General features: G+C 28.2%; 1 protein-coding gene across 4 annotated transcripts in view; it reads right to left on the bottom strand.

Annotated features, from left to right (window-relative positions):
• The window catches only part of LOC129958872 (zinc finger CCCH domain-containing protein 18-like), a 97086-nt gene that overhangs the window by 1814 nt on the left and 73700 nt on the right, over positions 1 to 21572 (bottom strand). For 3 of the 4 annotated variants that reach the window (XM_056071595.1, XM_056071597.1, XM_056071594.1), the window contains 5 exons: positions 20879 to 21004; positions 20676 to 20735; positions 13407 to 13576; positions 5123 to 5415; positions 4446 to 4503 (listed from right to left, as the gene is read on the bottom strand). In XM_056071595.1, coding sequence (XP_055927570.1) covers positions 4446 to 4503; positions 5123 to 5415; positions 13407 to 13576; positions 20676 to 20735; positions 20879 to 21004 — 707 coding nt within the window. The remainder of the gene's footprint in view (positions 1 to 4445; positions 4504 to 5122; positions 5416 to 13406; positions 13577 to 20675; positions 20736 to 20878; positions 21005 to 21572) is intronic. The other variant, XM_056071596.1, reaches the window with a different exon arrangement.

The raw sequence follows: 21572 nt of genomic DNA, 5'->3' as shown, positions 1-21572 counted from the left end.
CCATCGATTTTTTAGTTTAGTTTGCAGCGCACTGTACTTACATTCATTTTTACAATTAAAGCATGCATACTTATAACGATCTAAAGGATTTTTTTTTTTTTTTTAAATTCTCAGAGTGTTCCACATATTTCTCTGTTTCTTTTCGCTAGCAACATCTAGGTTTTAATCAAAGTATTCGAAAATTGTAGATTAATAACATTCCAGAACAGCATTATATTAAAATTTGAAATAATAAGTATTTAAAGAAAAATGAACCTCTGCAACAAATAATTTTTAATTGCATATGTGCACGCAACAGGAGTAACGATATTAGGAAAACCTGTCGGTGACTGCTTGCCCATCCCTACCACCCAGACGACGAAGAATTAAATCTATCTATCGTGAAAATCTATCGTCTCTGAAGAGAGATGTAGACATCAAAGAATCTGGTAATTTGAACCCCACATTTTATTACATAATAAACAGTTGAAATAAATGAATCTTTTCCGAATTTAACGGCAAGTTTAACTACAGTTAAGTTGGCAGAGAATCGGAAATATGATTCAACTGTTGGCAATTCAGCCTGCAGTTTACATTTAGCAGAATAACTAACACGTCGAAGAGGTGAATTTAATGTTGCAATTTGCAGATTGTTTTGTGATTCTTCCCTCCATTGGTTAAGAAATTAATGCGGATGCCGTGACATTAAGTCTACAGAAAATCAGACTTCTAACTCAGTTGTCGCTCATTCAACCTGTCATTTGACTGCATTCGGCAGAAATCAATCAGTTTTAAATCAGCCAACTAAAAAATCGATACGAAATATGTCAAACCATTAACAAAACCTCGTTTTCTATTTAAAATCGTCGTTCATTCAACCTGTTGTTTTTCCTACATTTAGCAGACTGACCATAAAGAGACAAGTGAACATGGCATATAGTGAAAATCTGCTGCAAAATTGAATCATTTTTTAAGTACCTTAACTTTAAAAAAATTAAATTCACAAACATATGTATTTCTTAAGCATAAGATGTTTTCTATTTTATCGTAATGTATTGATTTTACGGAAATATATTTTTTTTAAATTTTAAATGTGTACTTTTTAAATTTTAATATTTATTTCTGCAACAATGTAGAAGCACAACGTTTTCTACTGTAAGACAAATAATGTCTTTGTGGTTTTGACAAAAACATTAAAGTGAAAAAAAAAAAAAAAAAAAAAAAAAAACCCTTACCATTACCAAAAAATTAAGTCAATTTTATACGCTTAACAATAAAAATCTTTGATCTTATTCAGTATTTCTTAAAATTATCAAATAACTGGTTAATTTGGATGAATACATCATTTCTGAAAATGTCGACATTGAAATAGAAGCATAGCATGAACAAAAAAAAAAAAAAAAAAAAAAAAAAATTGTATTTTACTTTTATGTACGCAACAACAAATAAGATTCAACATGGCTGGGATGCAAAATGTAAATTTCTTCCTGCGCTAACTCAAAATATTTAACAATCTAGAATATTTTATTTGCGGCTTTATAAAACTATGAGCTAAAACATTCCAGGATGGATGCCATCATAAGATTTGCAAAACAGCCCCGAATTGACAACAGAAAAGCTGTGTTCTAATGTGAGTATTTTAGATCTTTTTTTTATAGCAAAGAATAGCAGCGTTTAGAGATGGCCAGACTATAAGAAATTATGTTATCGCTTCTTATTCTGAATTTGGGTAAAGGGCTTTTTTGAACATTTCACATTTCAAAAACTTCGTAAAACCCGTTTTTTGGCTTATATACAAAAATAAAATTTTCGTACACTACTTTCTAAAAAATTACAAAAAAAAAAAAAAAAAAAAAAAAAAAAAAAAAAAAAAAACCTGATTATATGCATTATGAAAAAAATGAAAATGAGCCAACAATTTCTGCTTTTCATAAATAACGGAAACAAATTCAAGAAATTAAAAAGACAACAGAACTGTAATTAAAAGCAAAACAAAATTTTTTAAAATGCCAATTGAGGCATTTTTTAAGAAGTAATTTGTTAAGCCACCGCGAGACAATATATCACATTGCCTCGAAATGCAGCAACACTCAACACTCATTGAACAATCTTATTCGATGATCTGCTTTTTAAAGTTTGCAAGTTTAAATTAAAGCAAAGAAAGCCGCGTTTTTTTATTATTATTTATTTCAATTACGATATTATCACGTTTTACATGACTCAACGATTCGATGAAGCAATAATACCATTTTGAATTTCATTATAATGAAAATCATTGTCACAAATTGCGTCTAAAACTATTTTTTACTGAAGAAAAAAACACATTAATTCAAACAAAATTGGCATCATTAATAATTCACGGGTAAAAAAATGTATAAAAGTAACAAAAAGAGAAAATGCAAAAATCGTTAAAAAAGTTGAATCTGAACCCTAAAAAAATAAGTTTTTTTTAAAAAAAACTCTTGTTTCCTTAAAAATATTACGTATCAAATCTAGCAGTTTCTTAAAAATAAGAAATAAAATATGGCGTATAGGTATAAAGAAGTAATAAAATCTATGCAATCTATGATTCTATGCAATCGACTACTGCATCTATACTTCGCAATGAATTGCAATTCAATGTAGTACAGTAAAATCCCTTTAGCAGGTTTTTAAAAAAAATCGCTCCAAAAAGACATATTAACGAGAACGATTTTGCGTTCTTATCGAATGCGTACTTACTAAAACTTAACTATGTTTTTACAGCAGCTTCTCCCCAAATTGTAGTATTTTTAATTTAATTTTAACACTATAATTTGTGTTTTCAAATGCGTGCATCAAAGCTACGCACGCCAAATTTATGTGGAAAAATCCTAAACAGCTGGAGTGTTAAAGAGATCTGTGTGAGTTTTACAGGGTATGAATATTTTTCCTCGTGTTTGTCACTTTAATTCTTACTTTTAGAACTTACAGTTGTTTTAATTTGAGGTACTGAATGTACAAACTGTTATATTCATATATAGAAATTTATTATGTGAAATAATCTGATAAATATATTAAATTAAGAAAATTTGGTACTCATACTAAAATTTTTACTAAGAATTAATAATTTATTTAAATAAGCATATATTTACTTCAGAATTAATAATTTATTTAAATAAATATATATTTACTTCAGAATTAATAATTTATTTAAATAAGCTGTAATATTTATTTCAGAATAAATATTACAGCTTCTAACTATAGTTGATACTTTGAAGAAAAGTCCAATTAGGGCAATATATCGTTCAACAATCATGTTTTATTAATTAATACTTATTTTTACTTGTTTGGCTATTGTTACATTTTGTTATACAATTTAAATAACAATATGAAAATATGTATTCAATATCAGTGCAATACACTTAATTTGAAAATAAGTTCACTAATTTTTCAATTTCTATTATTCCTTGGCATTATAGCTAAACATTTTTAATCCGCGACACTATATAAATAGTAAATTATTGAATATTATGAATATGTATTATTGTTAAATTGGTTACCAAATACTTAATTACATTTATTTAAATATGAAGTTAATCATATTTAAATAAAAATAGAAATTCCACTTCGGTACCTTTAAGATTCAGAAAGATATTGGCATAGCAGCAAGCTTATTTTCAGTTGCTTTCTAAGAGAAGAATGACAAGGTATTTTTCAAAAAGATTTTTTTTAAAAAAAATTTAACCTTTAAATAGTTGTATTCAATTGTGCAAAAGTACAAAATGTGTATAAAAATGCAAGAAAAAAAAGACAAAATACTCTTCTTTACAAAATCTAAATACTTCAGCACACTTATAATTAATTATATTCGTATCGTACATAAGCAAAATTTATTATATTATTCATATTAGTACAAGCATTACAATTTCGGTATTTTGTAGCTTGATATATAGAACTAATTTAAAACATTCGGATACCTTTATGCTTTGCCTATCCTGCAGATGCGTCAAGTAATAATATGAAGTGGACCACTTTTTGCTATAATGATGGTTTCAAATTTATCTGAAAGTCTAGGCGCAAGTTTCTGGAAAGTTTGGAAGCTTCAAATCATTATGTCTTTCTGTGAAAAGGAGTGAACTCAAATCTATTTCTTCATGAATTTCTTTCTGATCGGTCTCCTAAGTGATTTCATCATTAAGTCTTTACTAAAAAGTGAAAATTCAAGCATATTCTTCACATAGTCGAAGTTCAATTTTAATTTTTTCCCAGCCTTTCCGGAGAAACTCGAAAAAATGCATCAATTCGGAAGTGCCTAGATACTTTTGATCATATAGTATATAACTCTGATATGAAAAAGATTTCTACTCAGTGCCAGGAAAAAATCTGTCATGACATCGAAGTTGCAGCTTTCCTATGTACTTTGTCACATTAATATATATCAAGACCAGAATAATGAACATCGATAATAAACACTGCATCTCAAATGAACTTAAGATTTAACTTACCTCCTTTGTTCCCTTCCAGTTCTTTCTTAGGCAAATTACTTAATTTAGATTGTGGATTCTATACACAAGAAAAAGGATGGGGAAGAAATATTATTAGCATGAAATACACAAAAAAGTTACAACAGATTAAACAAATTTTAAAATGTAATTGATAAATACATGTCGGCATATAATATTTTTAGATACTGAGGTTCAATCAATAATAAAAAGAGAAGCATTGCGCTGCAAAACTGATTTTGGGGATAATAAACAAATACATCAATATTCACTTATAATGGACTTAAAAGGGGCATTTAAGCAACAAAGACTGCAAATAAATAATGAAAAATACTGCATAATTTTAAAAAGCTAATAATATCAAAATAAAGAATATAAAAAAAATTAGAAAAGCAAATGATTTTTCAAATGTTTGTCATGAACATGATGGAGATATAAAAACCTACAATTTACTTACTTCCAAGTTTCAAGTAGAGAATAATATAAAAAGTTAAATATAATGAAAATATTCGTTAATAATTTTTACACTTCAAACTTAATACTTTATATTTTTCCCCCCTTCAAAAAAATATTTTTTTTTATAATAGAAGAAATTTAGAAAGAAACAAGCAAAAACCACTGTAGTTTAAAAATTACTATGAATCTGGAATATTATTTTCACACATATAACCTATACATACCTTATTTAAAAGTGTTAATTTAATTTGCTGTTTAGGTGGATGCAATCCTTTAAGTGGATCTTTTGCCCTTTCTCTTTCAGGCATAAGATGCTGCACAGTAGGTTGAAGAGTTGAAGTATCCGCCTGTGACATTTGAAATGACTCTTCTAAAGGATCTTTATCAGCATCTGGTATACCAATATCAGTGTCTTTTATTTTCTCCGATTTCAGCGACCGTGGGAGTTGGAAATAATAGTTATTTCCTGGAGGGGGAAGAACCTCAGGTTTCTCTCTCTCAGTTGGCTTTTCATCTTCTAAAAAAGTATAATATATAAAAAATTAGTTTTATTAAAGAACATAAAACATTTTAAAACTGGAATGAGAAAGGCAGAAAATAATCACTAATGTTCTCTAATCTACAAGAAAGTTCAATATCATACTTTCAAAAACTTTACTTCACCACATGCACCCATTGTGTCATGCATGCAAGTACACAAGGTGTGCAATAAGAAATTATTCAAAAAATAAGTACTTTTAATCATTTTAGGAATAGGCACCTTCATAAACGCATGCATAGCTGGGTACAAGTATTTTCTAAGTATAGGATGTTTTCTGTTATGTGACAATATATAATTTTCATTGAATTTTTTTTTAAATATTTATTTTTTAAAAATTTGAAACATTATTTTTCATTTTAATATTATTTCTGTATTTGCACGCCTTCTACATTAATATAAAGTCTTTTGGATTTAGCAAATATATATAGTAATGCATTTGTCATTACCAAAAAAAATTTAAGTAACGTTTTATAAGATTGATTAACAATAAAAATCCGTGACATTTCTCAACATTTCTTAAAATTAGGAAATTACAAATTAATTTAATTAGATAATTATTTCTGGAAAAGTCTGCTGTGCTTCTACACTCATGTAAAAGCACGGATTGATTAAAAAATTTCAGATAAGATCATTTTTTTTTCATTACCTATATATTACATCTGAATGAAACATTACAGGATGCATTGAAAAAAACTAATATTTCATCTTGTATTAAAAATGTTTCAAGAAAATTTTAAAACTATATTTTATTTTTTATTAATATCGCCTTTTTAAAATCTCAATCAATATGTATACTGCTGCATTGAAATCAATCAACTGTGGAAAGAAATCTTTGACAAAATTTTTTTTTATATTTTATCTCTTTTTTGTAAGTATCACACATTTTTTAAACATCAACAACATAGCAATCATACTGAAATGGAAAACGGTAATATACTATAATTTTAGGACTGGACAGGTTTTTCTTCCATTGATAAAAGGACTTTCATGTTGAATCAAGTCATGTGCTGGCATGCGTATTAAAATATTTCGGAATACGTAGACGATACTATAGATGTAGAAGAGATAGGGCACAATCAAGGACAATATCAAATCACTGCATATTTTCTTAGATACAAGTTCCTTAGTAGTTTTCGTATCTTCTAATTTTTTTAAAAAAATCGACCTTAAGATATCCAGTCCTATTTTATATATATATATATATACAAAAGTATTAGAATCAAGTTAATAGGAAAAACAAAAAATCAAATAAAAATTAAACCAAAAAAATTATAAAAAATATAAAAAAAGAATCCGGCCTGAAGACTTTTTCAAGGGTCACCCTCAGGCAGGGATTCAAAGAAAGGGATTTTTTCTGTGAGGAAATACAGACATTATCTAATAATGATTCCTCGTGACCCGAAAATCCCCTGAAATTATGCTCAAGAGATATACCATTTTAACAGAAAGGAAATATAAAACAACAAATAAGAAGAAATTAACCACAACAAAGTAAAAAAACAATAAAAACAAAAAATAGCACTAAAATTAAAAATTAAAAACGAAAAGGCCAGTACATACCATCAACAGTGAAGGAAACTTTAAACTATTGATTGTGATTCCCTGTTTTTAAAAAACTAGCGGTAAATTATGTAAACAGATGTAGGCTCCCAGCGCCATTTATTGAGTGATCCAATATGCAAGGAAAGTTCTATTTTTATTTAAGCCAAAGGATTAATCCCAAACCATACCTTGTTTAATTAAAAAATTGACATTACAGTAATTTCTAGGAAATTCATTTTTAAGGAGGTTGTTTGATGCTTCAATATAAGAATTTTTATTATTGCAAACCCTTTTGATCCTGTTAACTTGTGAGAAAATTAGATTTTTGAAAATTTTAGAGTTTAGATTGGAATGGTAGTTACATAGTTTTGTTATTTTAAAGTTGAAATCATCCCTTTTATCGTATATACCAACTATTGTTTTATCATTAGCAATTTCGATTTTTAAATCCAGAAAGGTAGCCTCAAGTTGATTTTTATTTGTATCTTTTAGAATTAAATCTTTTGGATAGCAATTAGTAATAATATTAGTATTGTCGAAGTTAATCAAAAGTAGGTCATCAATATATCTCCACCCGTTTATTAAATTATATTTAATTATTTTTTTCTCATAGTAATGCAGGAAAATATTATTATACTATTAGTATTAATTTTTATAAACAAGTCAAGGGCATTCCAATGGGAACAGCTTTCTCAAGTGCTTTAGCTAATATTTATATTTTTTATAATTTTTTTGGTTTAATTTTTATTTGATTTTTTGTTTTTCCTATTAACTTGATTCTAATACTTTTGTATCAATTCATCTGTGTTTTAGAAGTAGCTGCAATTGCGCTCTCTAAATACTATGAAGTTCTTTTTTTGTTTTAGTTTAAATAGGTTATAAATTTTAGTTGCGATTTCGAAACTGTTTTTGTTTCGTTTTCATTTTAGTTTCGTTTTCAAACTTTTTCTTACTTAAGATTGGTTATATATATATATATATATATATATATATATATATATATATATATATATATATATATATATTATTACTGAAGTTTTATACAGAAAACATTGCTTAATCTAAGTTAATCCATTTATAACTTCAAGGGGTTATTATAACTTCATCATTTCATTCATTCATTTATATAACTTCAATCATTTATTCACAAGACAAGACTAATAAAAGTTAATCAAAAACAAAAAAAATCAAGGTCTCACAATACAGAAAAGGTTTTGTAAAATTTTTCTTTCGTTAAAAGTTTTGTAAGAACCGTATGGGTGGAATCGATCTACAATCTCCCGGTAACAAATCGAGGTAGCACAGCATGGTGGACAATATTGTCCAATATTATATCAAATAAGATTGCGAATATTGTTTAATATTGTACAATATATGTTACATATGTGCCAATAGGGAAGTTCCATCGCAAGCGAGTCAATTCATCAAGAATAAACCAACATGAATCCTGTCGTGGGGAGACAGACAACTGTTGAAACAAAGTGTAAAATCACGACTGGTCTGTACTTATAACACGCTCAGAGCTTTTCTAACGGGAGGTTGGAAAACAACAACAGGAGTGAGATTGGACAGAAAGGAATAAATATAAATTTATAATAAATTAAACACGCTCAGAACATTTCTAGAGAAATGCATATTTTTGACAATTATGATGATGCAATACTGTCTTATATTGTATCATCATAATTTTTTTCAAAACATTAAGATTTTTGAATACATACAAATTAGCATTCTGCTGCAGTTTCTCTCACGACTCGGCAACGAAATGTAGTAATGTAATGTAAAATGTTCCAGCAAAGACAAAAAAAAAAAAAAAAAAGTCTTTTTACTTTAATTATTTGTGTTTGTACATGGGAAATTCAAAAAAGTATCTTAATGGGTATAATTAATTTTTAAGAGCTTCCTGATAGATCTGTTATTTTCTCATTTGGTTAAAGATCAATGAAATGGCCAAAATTGTCCACAGAACATGAACTGTCCAAGGATAAGAACAAGTGATTTTAGGTTTATGTCGATCACATTTAAATTGTACTACTAGTGTTTGCAAATGGTCATAATTAACTCAGGGTTGCCACTCGAATCTGGAAGGAAAATTTCCTGTGTTTTCCCTGTACATATATTCAAGATACAAGGAAATATACGATTAGCATTCATGTGCCAATTATAATGCAATATGATTTTAAGGAATGGAAAAAGCAAGAAAACGGAGCAACAATTGAATATTATTCGGAATAATAGCATATTAAAAGAATGATTGCACTTACATTAAAAAGAACAATCTCTTTATTTATTATATAGAATTTAGCAAGAAAAAAATTATAAATTAAAGGGGGGGATATATTATCTCTCATGCTTTCTAATTGTTAGTTGCACAAAATTAAGGACTTGGATGAAATAAAATACAAAACATTTTTGTTATCATGATACAAATCATTTAATGATTACTTAACAAAAAACATTACAAATCAAGATATTTTTATTTATTCATTTTTGTCAATTCTAGTATTAGGATATCAATTTCTACATCTTCTACAGATTTTTCAACCATCAATTTCATGGAGCTAATGCGTAACAAATAAAGTACTACAATTCTGTATGGCCTACCGCACATTTTCCCTTTCCTTTTTTATTTTTTCATTGGGCTAATCCTTAATATTGGAACTTCTGCAGATTTTTCAGCACACAGACAGACGGAGAGGGGGGGGGAGAGAAAAAAACACTACGAAACTTAAAATTCCTGTTTTTTCCGGGTTTTTATGAAAATTTTCACATTTCCCTGCATTTCCCCGTTTTTTTCTGTCGATTTTTAAATAATCTGTGTTTTCCAAGTTCTCCAAGTGGCGTGGCAACCCTGTTAACTATTATTAAACATTGCAACTCTTGATAAGGAAATCTGACGGTAATAATAGAATTCTCAGTATAAAGACAGTGGTCAATACCCGATTCTGAAATTTATAAACCCAATTTATAATCCTAATTCAAAATCTTATCAGAATCTTAATTCAGAATCTATTTTCTCAAATTGCCTATCAATCTAAAGCAACTGATATTTATATATCAGTTGTTAAGTATTTGAATACATAAGTTTAGGGTGCATGTTTTAACACTACTATTACATTTGAGATCCCAATCGTAGTTACGCTTAAGCGTTGTCATTATTTTGTTAGGGAATTATTGATGTAATTTGACAGGTTTTGTCTGGGGGTCCAATAACAGAATATCATTTTAGTATTTACAAAAGGGATCTTACAAATTCCTTATTTAGTAAGCATTCTTCACCTGATACATAACTGCCGGAAAAGCTTTAAGTTCATAGATATCATGATTAGGAGATATCTTTAATAAATCAGTAAATGAATTGCATCTACCTTTTATACTTGCAGCAACAAATAAGATTCGCCATGGATGGGATCGAAAGTGTAAATTTTCCACCATGTTTAGCAATGTAGACAATTTTATTTGCAACTTTAAAAAGCAAAGAATTAAAGCATTCCTAGATGGTGACCATCAAAAAACTGCTATGAAATTGTAGACAGAACAATGCTATGCTCTAAATGAATTCTAATTGTTCAAACGATTTTTTTTTAGATAAATTTTTTTAACAGGAAAGAATAACTGCATTTAGAAATTTTCGGATTAAAAAATTATTTTTAATCTTCAGTAGTAAGAAACGATAAAGTTCTTTCAACTTTCAACATTTCCAAAATTAAAGTTTTTAAATCTTTTAAAAGGCTATATGCAAAAAATAAATAAAATATTCATAACTTAGCTTTTAAAAAATTACTTAAAAATATGATTCAGTATTTTAAGAAGTTGAAATGAATTTACGAAGTTAAAAAGAGGCCAGTACTGTTAAATGCAAATAATAATAATAAAATAAAATAAAAGTGTCAATTTTTCCATTTTAAAAATTATTTTTGAATTATTTTTTATATTTTAATTATTTTTTAAAATTGTTTCTCTACAATTTAACAACACTCATCAAGAGAAGAATCTTATTCAATGAAATGCTTTTTTTAAGGTTCAAAAAAAGTACTTTTTTCCCCAATATTAACAGAGATAGTTACAAAAGATTTTTATTTAATAACTATATGGTTTAGAATTTCATTACAATAAAAACCACTGTTACAAATAGTGCTCAAAACAGATTTCTTAAAAAAAAAAAAAAAAAAAAAAAAAATTAAAACTAAACAAAAAAAAAAAAAAGTATTTATTCAAACAAAATTTATATTATTAAAAAACTATTTTTTAAAATCTTTCAAAGCTGTATAATAATTTACGAGATAATATGCTTTGGTGTTATGGCGGAAATTCGATAAAATTCTGCATATTTCTAACTAAATTTGTTTGTAAAATTCATTTTTAATTATCTCTAACAACCAAGAAACAACTTCCTGCCAAATTTCCTGTTCCTAACTTCAATGTCTTCGACTTGCGTTGGTGTATCAATTACGGCAGAACAGGACAAACCATTGCAAATAAATACCTAAATATTCAGAGAGAGATTTCACTGGGAAACCAAACAAACCATGTAAAAGCTACAAAAAGAGAAAAAGCAAAATCCGTTCAAGAGCGATAAAATCTGAACCCTGAAGAATATATCGTATTTTCATCATTTGAAATAGGAGATCCTGCAGAATATATATCGAACATCGAATTCATATACGTTTATTCTTTTCTTTATAAAAATTGAAATTTGGCAAGATTTGTTAACAAACAATGATTTTCAAAAGGATGAGAGCATCTAAAAAGTACAGCACTGAAAATGTAGGATTATAGTTAAAATTTCAACATGCTGGATACTTTCAATCTAATAACATAATTACGTTTGCAATGAATCGTATTTCAATATAATATAGTAAAATACTTTTAGTAAACCGTTCAAGAGATCGCTTCAAAACGACATTATTGATGAAACAATGGTCGAATGTGACATATAAAAGATGCTTCAATGTAATAAGAATAAAAGTAGTTAAGTGCCATTAATATCCTTTATGTGTGTCTTTAGAACAGTTTCTACCACGTTCGATATATCTTATTTCTTTAGCGCGCACCAAATAAATCTTGCTTTATTCTTATTTGAAGTCGACTGGGGTCAATCTGCGTATTCATTTTTAACAACCGATCAGTGGTGGATCTCCGAATAGGCAATTACTTAGGCTAAGAGAAAGCAGCAGGTAGGTCCATTAAAAAAACATTAGTTTAGTTTACAAATAAATAAATTTGCAAGAAATACAAATTCTATTATTTATAAAATATTAAGACATTAGCATTTTATCAAGTATAAATGGTCAAATCTTTATTTTTTCACTATGTACACTTAATTACTCCCTTATTACTAAATATCGAACGCAAATAATATTATGTACAAACATGGATACCTCGCAAACATGTCGGAATAAAAAAATAAATAATATTAAAACATTTTCACAAAATAAAAAATAACCAGAAAATAAATTACTAACATGCTGATTAGAAGCTATAAACATGGCAATCTGCTAAACTAAATTGCCTCATAATGTGCATTGCCGAAAGTCATAAAATGCCTACATTCACTACAACCGATAAAAAATTAAAGATATACTTCCCAGATAAAACTAAAACAGATTTCTAACTATCTAAAACAATAAAAATTAAAGAAGTTCAAACGTTTCTCGCGTTGTAACAAACATGGTTCAGTCCTTATTTCATACTACCTCTTCATGATAGACATTGCAGTACATTAATATACAGGGGTGAACATTGTTGAAGAAAGAGGGAGTGGGTAAAAAAAAAAAAAAAAAGTCATTAAGCATTATCTTAACATGCCAACTCTGGACTCCTTCCTCGGATTTTTCACTTCTGTCGGTTTTCTTGTCTGTTACATCTAGTATTCTTTATGTGAAACATCTAGCAGACAAAGCTTTCTGATTATGCTTTTGATTTATTGTATTCAACATCTGGGGAAATACGAAAAAAAAAAAAATGTAATTTTTTCACTTCCTGAGAAAATTAAGCACATTTAAGGGCCTTTTTACCAAAAGTACAAACTTTTAAGGTGCTTAAAAATGGTTTTCAAATTTAAGTACTTTTTACGAAGCTATGCACCCGGTTATAAGTGGAAAAATAAAAACAATTTTATACCAGCAGTAAAATAAGGTAAGTATCAAGAAATTTTTCGAAAAAAAAAAATATAAGTCGACAAAAAAAAAAAAAAAAACTATTTGAGATTGATTATTTTTAAATTATTGGCTGAACTGAATGGATTAATGACTTTTTTAATTATTAGTTCTGAAATAAACTACCGATTCCCTTCTAATTTCAAATATGTGTTTCCATATAAATAAAAAAGAATCTCTCTTAAGCACAATTCAATACTTAAAATGCCTAATCGCCAACAAAGAAATTATCAATTTCTGATAATATTAAAACGAAATTAAACTTACGCCTTCTAAGTATGGAAGCATGTTCTGGGCGACCTGAAGATTCCCCAGATGAAGAATGTGATATGCTGCTCGAAGCACTGGAAACACTATCCATGCTAAGACTTCTGGATGAACGTGAAGAATAGAGAGACCGCCCTCTTGATATTGACCGTGACCTTGATGAACTAGTCCTGAAATTAATTCATGATAATAGATATAAATTTCGAAAAAACAAAAATGAAATTGACAACATGATTCATCTCGATAAAAATAATGAGCCAGTTAATCTTCTAAATAACCAAAGCAAAGAAAGAAAAATTCAGAAATAATATATTTCAATGCATTAGTTTTTAGATGTAGGTTGTAGATTTTCACCGAGCAATTTAATTTATTTCGGGGCGGGGGGGGGAGGCAGGAATAGATGTTTGCACATAAATTTATTCAACAGTTAATTCACGACTTAGAATGAATTATGACTGAATTACAAGAGGTATTGATTACAAAATGATAAATTCGGAAACTTTGCAGGTACAAGTGAAAATTTTGACCCTTGTGAGCTCTCAAACTGTTTCATTCGAGTAAAGCTGGGCTCGGACAGCTTCGAGCACTTGAATAATTTTAGAGTTATAAGGTAATGCGCGATCAACTGCAAAGAAGTTCTCTGTGGAATTCTGGGTTCTTTGACGACGACTGATGTGCAATATTGTTAAGTCATTCAAGGGAAGCAAAGAAAGAGGAGACGAAAGAGTAATACCTAACGGATAAAACAATATTTATCAATAAAAGGCAAAATTTAATGCAATCAAGGCTACAGATATTATTTCGAGTGTTTTTAGAAAAAAAATTTTAAAAGCTCTTTCTTTCCTTTTTTCAAAAATTTTATTCACACTGATTAATACAGATATCTTTTTCTTCGAACAGAATGTATTTTGCTTGTACTTTTCTATCTGATTATAAATTTAACTATTAATTCATTTATCACATTTGCTAGCATAGCTTAACCACTTCAGAAAACAAAATAAACTGAATACAATAAAATTATAAATTTTTGTCGATAAATTTTTTTATCAACTTTCCATGAGTTATGCATTAGAAATAAATATTACGAACTTTATTTCAGTTAAAAATAATAGCCGAATAACATAAGTTAATGATAATAAATACGATTGTTTTATAAAATATTGAAATAAAATGAAATTTGACATATTTCCATTTACTTTAAAAAGCTACAGAACAAATAATTAAAAATGGTTATGTGATCTATAAATATAGATAACTTTATCAGATTTAACTCATTTAATATATCAAAAACTTCCTACTGTTATGCAAGTACTAAATTCATGCTTATAGACATTACAAGTAATATTTAACTTGGTATATACTAATTATAAAATGCTAAAATTAATTTGCACACTAATCTGATGTACTGTCAGAATTCCATGAGTATCTGATAGATTCAAATTTCATGTAACACGTGAATAAAATGTAGAAAATTTGAGCTGCAGATAGTATTCAGTAGAAAAAAAATTATTCTTATCAGAACGAGCTTGAATGCTATTGCATATTGTTTGCATTAGTAAGCCAGATTTCTCGAAGATGAGTAACTAAGGTCAGTGGCGGATTTTGACATCCTGAAGCCATGGGCGCTAACTTATTCTGAGGCCCCTTCTATATAAATTGTATTGATGATTAGAAAGTAACGTGAATTAAACTTATCTGCACTTTTAAATTCATCTTTATGCTTATTTTATATATGTGATATATAAATAAAATATGTTTTTGAGCAGTTTCGTGGCCGAAGAGAGAAGACAGTTTTGAATTTTTAAGAAGAGAGGACAAAACTGACACCCGTTCACAAGCGATACAAGAGCAGAAGAGGCTGAAATTTTCCCTTTGGTAGTTTTTACAATGAGATTTTTATAGGGATTCTTTACATATATCGATTTAGGAGAGGGAACTGTAGGTATCTTTTAAAAGAATTTGCTCGGAATGACAGGTTTTTAATCCCTTCACTCGAAAAGTGGACACTTGCCGATTTCAGCAGTTTTACAGAGCTTCTGTACCACTAATTAAATAAAAAAAGGTAGAATTGGAGCAGGAAATAAAAGAGCATTTTCGAATGAAGTTAATAAGGGTTAAATTAAGATAAAAACTAGGAAATTAATTAGGATTTAATTTAGATTTAGATATACCATTACATATATATGTTACCAAAAAAAATCTTATTATCTTTTATTTTTAAAGATGAGAAATTTATGAAGCGTGTGGTGTGCTTTCAATATATTTAATGCATATGAAATTTTTTTAAATGTGTATTTTCCATAAATAAAAAAATCCCGTATATTTTTTAATCCGTATTTCCATGCGTATTTTTTAACGGAATAAAGTGTTCGTGTTAAATTATGTAACAGTTCTGAAATTTGCCGAAAAAATTTATGATTAGATTATTGATTTATAACACTTATCTATAATTAAAAAGACTAATACTTTAAAATTTCTGGACTGAAGATATCTCATTATTTAAATGTAACTGACTGAACTTAAATACTTCTACTTTTTTTTCTTTCTAATCTAAATACTATTTGCAGAAAATAAAAGAAAAAAATTAAAGTAGTCGGGTAAATTAGTAGATAAAAAAATTAGCGTACGCAAAGGAAAAAAAAAATTGCAATAAAGACAAGATTAAAAAAGCGGCTTTTAAGTTTTATAATTTGGCTTTAATAAATGTTAGCATTCAACCATTTAGCTAATAGTAATTCTTTTTCTGTTGAATAATAAATACCGTCCTTGTGATTTTTTAAAACCAAAATCATAAAATTTTCATAATTCTTTTCATAATATATAATTTTATGAAAGTTTTTGTAATAAATGTATTTTTGTAGAATTTTTTTATGTTAGAAATAATTCTAAGAATCCATAAAATAAGTTCTAAGAATAATATGTCTAAAGATTTATTGTTTTTCCTGGGCTCTCATACTGGAGAATTTAAATAATTGTGTTATGAAGTTTTAAAAAAATTAGTATTTCTTTTCTGTCATTTAAAAATATAGAAATAATACAAAAATAAGTAGATGGGAAACATCAATATTAAAATTATCATTTCATCTTTTAACAATTGTTCATCATATTTTTTAGTCAATTGTGCTCAATTTTCTTAAAATAATTTTATTACATATGCAGAAAATTATCAAATGAATTCTCTTTAAATCACTCAAGAATAGAAATCAATAATTAATCATGATACCTTAGAAAAATTGCATTTTTAATTTTTAAAAGCTGAATTTGTTTGACTCCAGATTTTGAAAGATGCCAGAAGCCGACTATTTCCCAAAAATTCAACAAAAATAAAAAATAAATGTACCAATATCTTGTGAGTGAGCAATGGAATGTTCACAGGCAGTAAACAAAAGTATGCAGATATGTTCAAAGTCATTCCCTCGGCATAAAGTCAACGGGGATCAATGTCACATCCTTCTTTTAGTGAAGGGAGAATTCTTTTTTTCTTCTTTATTTTATGATAACAGAGAAATGTTGAACTTCTGAGTCATACTTTTAAACAAAATAGGTTGGTTACTTGATTCCATAAAAAAAAGAATTTGGGTCATCATCTTGGTAAGTCCCACTTGGTTAATAATAATATTCGAATCATATTATATTGCTCATCATTTCACAATTTATTTAGAACAATTGGTTTTGATATATTGGTACCTTAAAAAGTTTTTGAATACCACAGTTTTTGAAATAATTTATTCAATTTTTGTCGTTTTATTTTGATTATCTCTTCATGCTTATTTTCCCCTACGTTGACTTCACTCTTTTCATTTTTATTTGGTTTTTCTTTCTTCCTTTCACCCTTGACTTTTCATTCCGAGTTTTTTTTTTTTTTTTCCCTTTCTTTCTCAAAGGGCGGAAATTAACCTACAGTGGCAAAAAAAAAAAAAAAAAAAAAAAAACGCTTACTCAGCAATGCAATAGCAATATAGATTTTGATGCCCCTTAGGTCACGAGGCGATCGCCTCCAACGCCTGAGCAGAAAACCGCCACTGACTAAGGTACTATTTAGGGCACTTTTATTAATTAATTTATCACAAACACATACAAAAGATGATTTTTTAAAAATTTTGATCTTTAAATTTTAGCCATATTATTGCACAATATTTTGAAAATTTAATTTTAAAAATTAAATTCTAATAATAAAGTTTTTACTCTCCACAACGGTAGTGTTTCGAGTTTTATGACCATCAACTTTACATTTAACATTGCACCATAAACACAAACAAGAGACAAAAATAAATAAATAAAATATGCTAATTCCTCTTATGAGATTTAAAAATAAACTTTGAAGATATACTTTTTTTATAAATGGTTTGTAATTAGTCAATTTTCGCAGTACTCTTAATGTGCTCTATGTATGTGTCCCATCATGAAACTTGTTTTAAAAAATTAAATACACTATTTTTAATAAAAGTGGTGCGTAAACAGTGCACATTTAGATATAAATAAATGGTAGAGAAGTAAGATAATTAATTAATTTCCAATTTTTTCTTTAACTTTGGAGCGTTCGTATTACTCGAAATGAAGAAATGTTTCTCTTATTTTAGATGGAAACTTCTAAAACTATCATTAATATTCTTTTGAAACTAATTTTTGTTAACTTAGAAGATATCAGAATAAAATTTCTGTATTTATGTAGAACAAATGATGAAACAATAATTTCATTTCTCCATTTTAAATATCACACACTTAGGTGTATAAAATAATAATATCGAAAAGAAGAAAACATAAAATAAAGCCTCTATTATAAAGATAGAATTATTTGCCTTTCAATTAAAAAAATATTATAAAATGAAAGCGTGAACAAAATGTGTTTACATAAAATAGAAAAATATGCTTAATACCTAATATAACTATTGTTAAAATCAAAATACTTAATACGACTTTCTTCTTTTCTTCTGAAAATTAAGAAATCCCCAATACTTCGAAAATTAAATTAAATACTGATAAAAACTAAGAATAAAACAGTTTTTATATTCCAATTATATCACTGATTACTTGAAAATTATAGAGATGCATGAAATATATATTTACAGTTTAAATCAACATTTAGATTTTGTGTTATACTTTAAGAAGTATTCATGTTGACTTCCCATATACCACGGCACAAGAATTAACTGAGAAGAAATGGATGGAAATTTATCAGTAGTAATATTTCTTTTATCTAAAATTAGCTGCACCCGGCTACAAGTTGCTGTGGCTCAGTTTGGTTAAATGGAAAAGAAAGACAAGAGAAAGCGCATGTATCAAATATGAATAATTTTACAATGCTTGCGAGTATACAATAATTAGTTGTTCCATTATCTGTGCGCATATTTAGATTGTCTGCTTTACCGACTCCAGAAAAATCAACATATAACTGTCCATATCAGAAGAATCCATGTGTAGACCTAAATCGCAAAATTCTAAGGATCAACACAGAGTTTTGTTGATGGCAACTGCAATCTTTTAAATTAAAATGGCATATTTGTTGGAATCGCAGGAATATGAAGAATGAGGACATCACCACTGAAAGGTCCTGTAATGACTGTTGCTTCAACAACATTGGTCAATTTTTTTTTTCTGCAAGCCTAGGTTGCATTAAATAATAATAAAAAAAAATTGTTGCAAAGCTTTGGATGGTTGATATTTCGCTAAATGATGAATGGTACGCCAATTTTCTATTGCAGAAGGTGTGATGACATCAGTGGTAGATTGGGTGAATTCAAAAGTTCTGGGTAATTAACCGCTTCATCTGCTCCCACAATAGTGACGATGGACTTGTACATGACAGCCTTGGTTTGAATGTTATATAATACTGACAGCTCATAAATGTCTTTGCTCTTGGACCTCAAAAATGAATAGTTGACTCAGCCAATCATGAATCTTGTAACTAGTTGAATAATCTGGAATACTTTTTCAACCAATTCTTCTTTCAACTTCTTTTCTGGCAACTGATATAAGAATATCTCAATTTAATCGTTTTGGAGCTGGGCCCATTTATTTGTATTTAATTACAACGTCTTTAGGTCTTGTTCAAAAGTAAAGTATTTCGGGCAAGCATTTATTTTATCTGCTGCAGTTAATCAAGAAATTACAAGCAATATTTACCTGAAGTCTCATGCAAGCAATATTAATGCATTCCCAAATGATTTGATGTTTCTACGCAGATCTAGCAATGATCGATGAAAAGCCTAGGGCGAATTTCGAAGTGCTACTGTGCATTATCCCGAAAAATGTTTGAATTTCTGCAATATTTTTCCCATGACGGAAGCTTTGGAAATGTTGTATATGGGAGTTTCAATGAATTGCCTGTTCAACGGCAATTTCAAAATGGGATGAGTGGATGAGCTAGACACGCACGGCTAAAACTAGCATTGTAACACCCTTGACAATTCTTAATTAATGGAAAGATGTTGGACATTGCACATTTATTAATAGCATATGAAGAAATAAATGCCGATCTTAACTGGGATGACAGGTGTACAATCTATCGCAGTTTCTATGAATATGCTAGATTGTGTGTAGACTCGCTTTCCTCATTTACGTCGTAGTAAAGGCGAATGTGGAACAACGCTCCGATTATCTACTTTGATGCAAGCACTTCGCATTTCTATGGTTGCTAATTTACCACCAGCGTCTGCTGATCTGTGTAAAGGGTATTCACGGGTTCCTGTAAATGTATTGGACACTAATGCTCGAGAGCATTTCTCGTCTATCATTCATGGTGAAATTGCATTCAGTGTACCGCAAATTATATGTATCATATTTTTCGCCACAACTTCATGCAATTCCATATCGAAATTCCCATTCACACCATATCTTCAAAGTAAAGGATTAAACAAGATTCATAAAAATAAAGTTGTAATAGTCCACCTAGCATCAATCAACATTCCACGTTAGATATAGAACCGCACTACTAATGCCAAGCTGACACACATTAAAACAATAAATTTGATTAGCTCACATTTACACATGCACTTATGATCTTACTAAGAATACGGGAAATCTGTAACTTAGGGGGCCTAGATTCAAGCCAACTTCTCATTTAATTAAAAATATGTGAAACATGAAATTAATGATTAGTGGGTAGCAGTTTGGGAGAAAATGTTGTTAAGGGCTGAAAACAGAAAACTCCAGATATTGTGTAACAGCAACAAGAGGCAAAGTAATTTCCTGTAGTAAAATATTTAAGGATTGAGAAACAATGTTATGGGCTGAAGAATCTTAACAGGTAAGATGCATGATATCAGTTACCTGCTATGTGAGAACACTTGCCTTGAACAACTTCTAGAATCACTTCTAGTTCTTGTAATTCTATTATATAAAGATATTTTAATAAAACTGTCTGAAAAAATTTACTTTTTAAATTCAAAAAACCAGAAATAATCAAGAAAATTATAATCTACTACAAAGCTATGCTTTTTACATTATTTAGAAAACAAAGTAATTCTACTTACCTTGCACCAGATTTCTTCTTGCCTTTAACAGCAGCGTTAAGTTTATTAGGAGTTTCTTTAGGAGATAAAGGATATAAACTTTTATTTGCAGGAGTTTTCTTTTTCTTATCAGACATAGGTGATGGACTAAAAAAAAAAAATTATATATTACATTATCTGATTTAAAGAGAAACAAGCATGGAGTTCTTTAATTATGAGTTTTATTCTTCATAGTGTTATGGAAGTTTAATTTTTATCTATTATCAAAATTTCTTTGAAAGTGCTATGACCTATGGTCAAAGAGAAAGGCAGAAAACAAAGAATTGGGAGAATTTCCAGCTTACATAAATTTAAGGGAATTTGCTGATATGCATTGTAGTTTGGCAAGAGTTAAGACTCACTAAGGAAAAATAAGCCAAAAGATTAATGTAATAAAAAACATTAATGTAATATAATAAAAAAGATAATGCCAAAATATTATAGTAATAAAAACAAAAATTATATAAGTTAAAGTGTCGCCTGAGTTTGAGTAATTAAAAAAATATTTTTAAAATGAGGTTAAATTGAAATTTTTGTAATTACGTCTCCCTTTCACAATTTCGTATAATAGTAGGACCCTTGTGATAAGATTTTGTGAAGATGCAAGAACTTAGTAAATCTTTCAAAAATTTAATTGAACACTCATTATGACTTGAAACAAATATTCAGTATGAAA

This window comes from Argiope bruennichi, chromosome X1, assembly GCF_947563725.1.
Source record: "Argiope bruennichi chromosome X1, qqArgBrue1.1, whole genome shotgun sequence".
NCBI classification, from domain to species: domain Eukaryota; kingdom Metazoa; phylum Arthropoda; class Arachnida; order Araneae; family Araneidae; genus Argiope; species Argiope bruennichi.
This window is presented reverse-complemented; position numbering and strand designations above follow the sequence as displayed.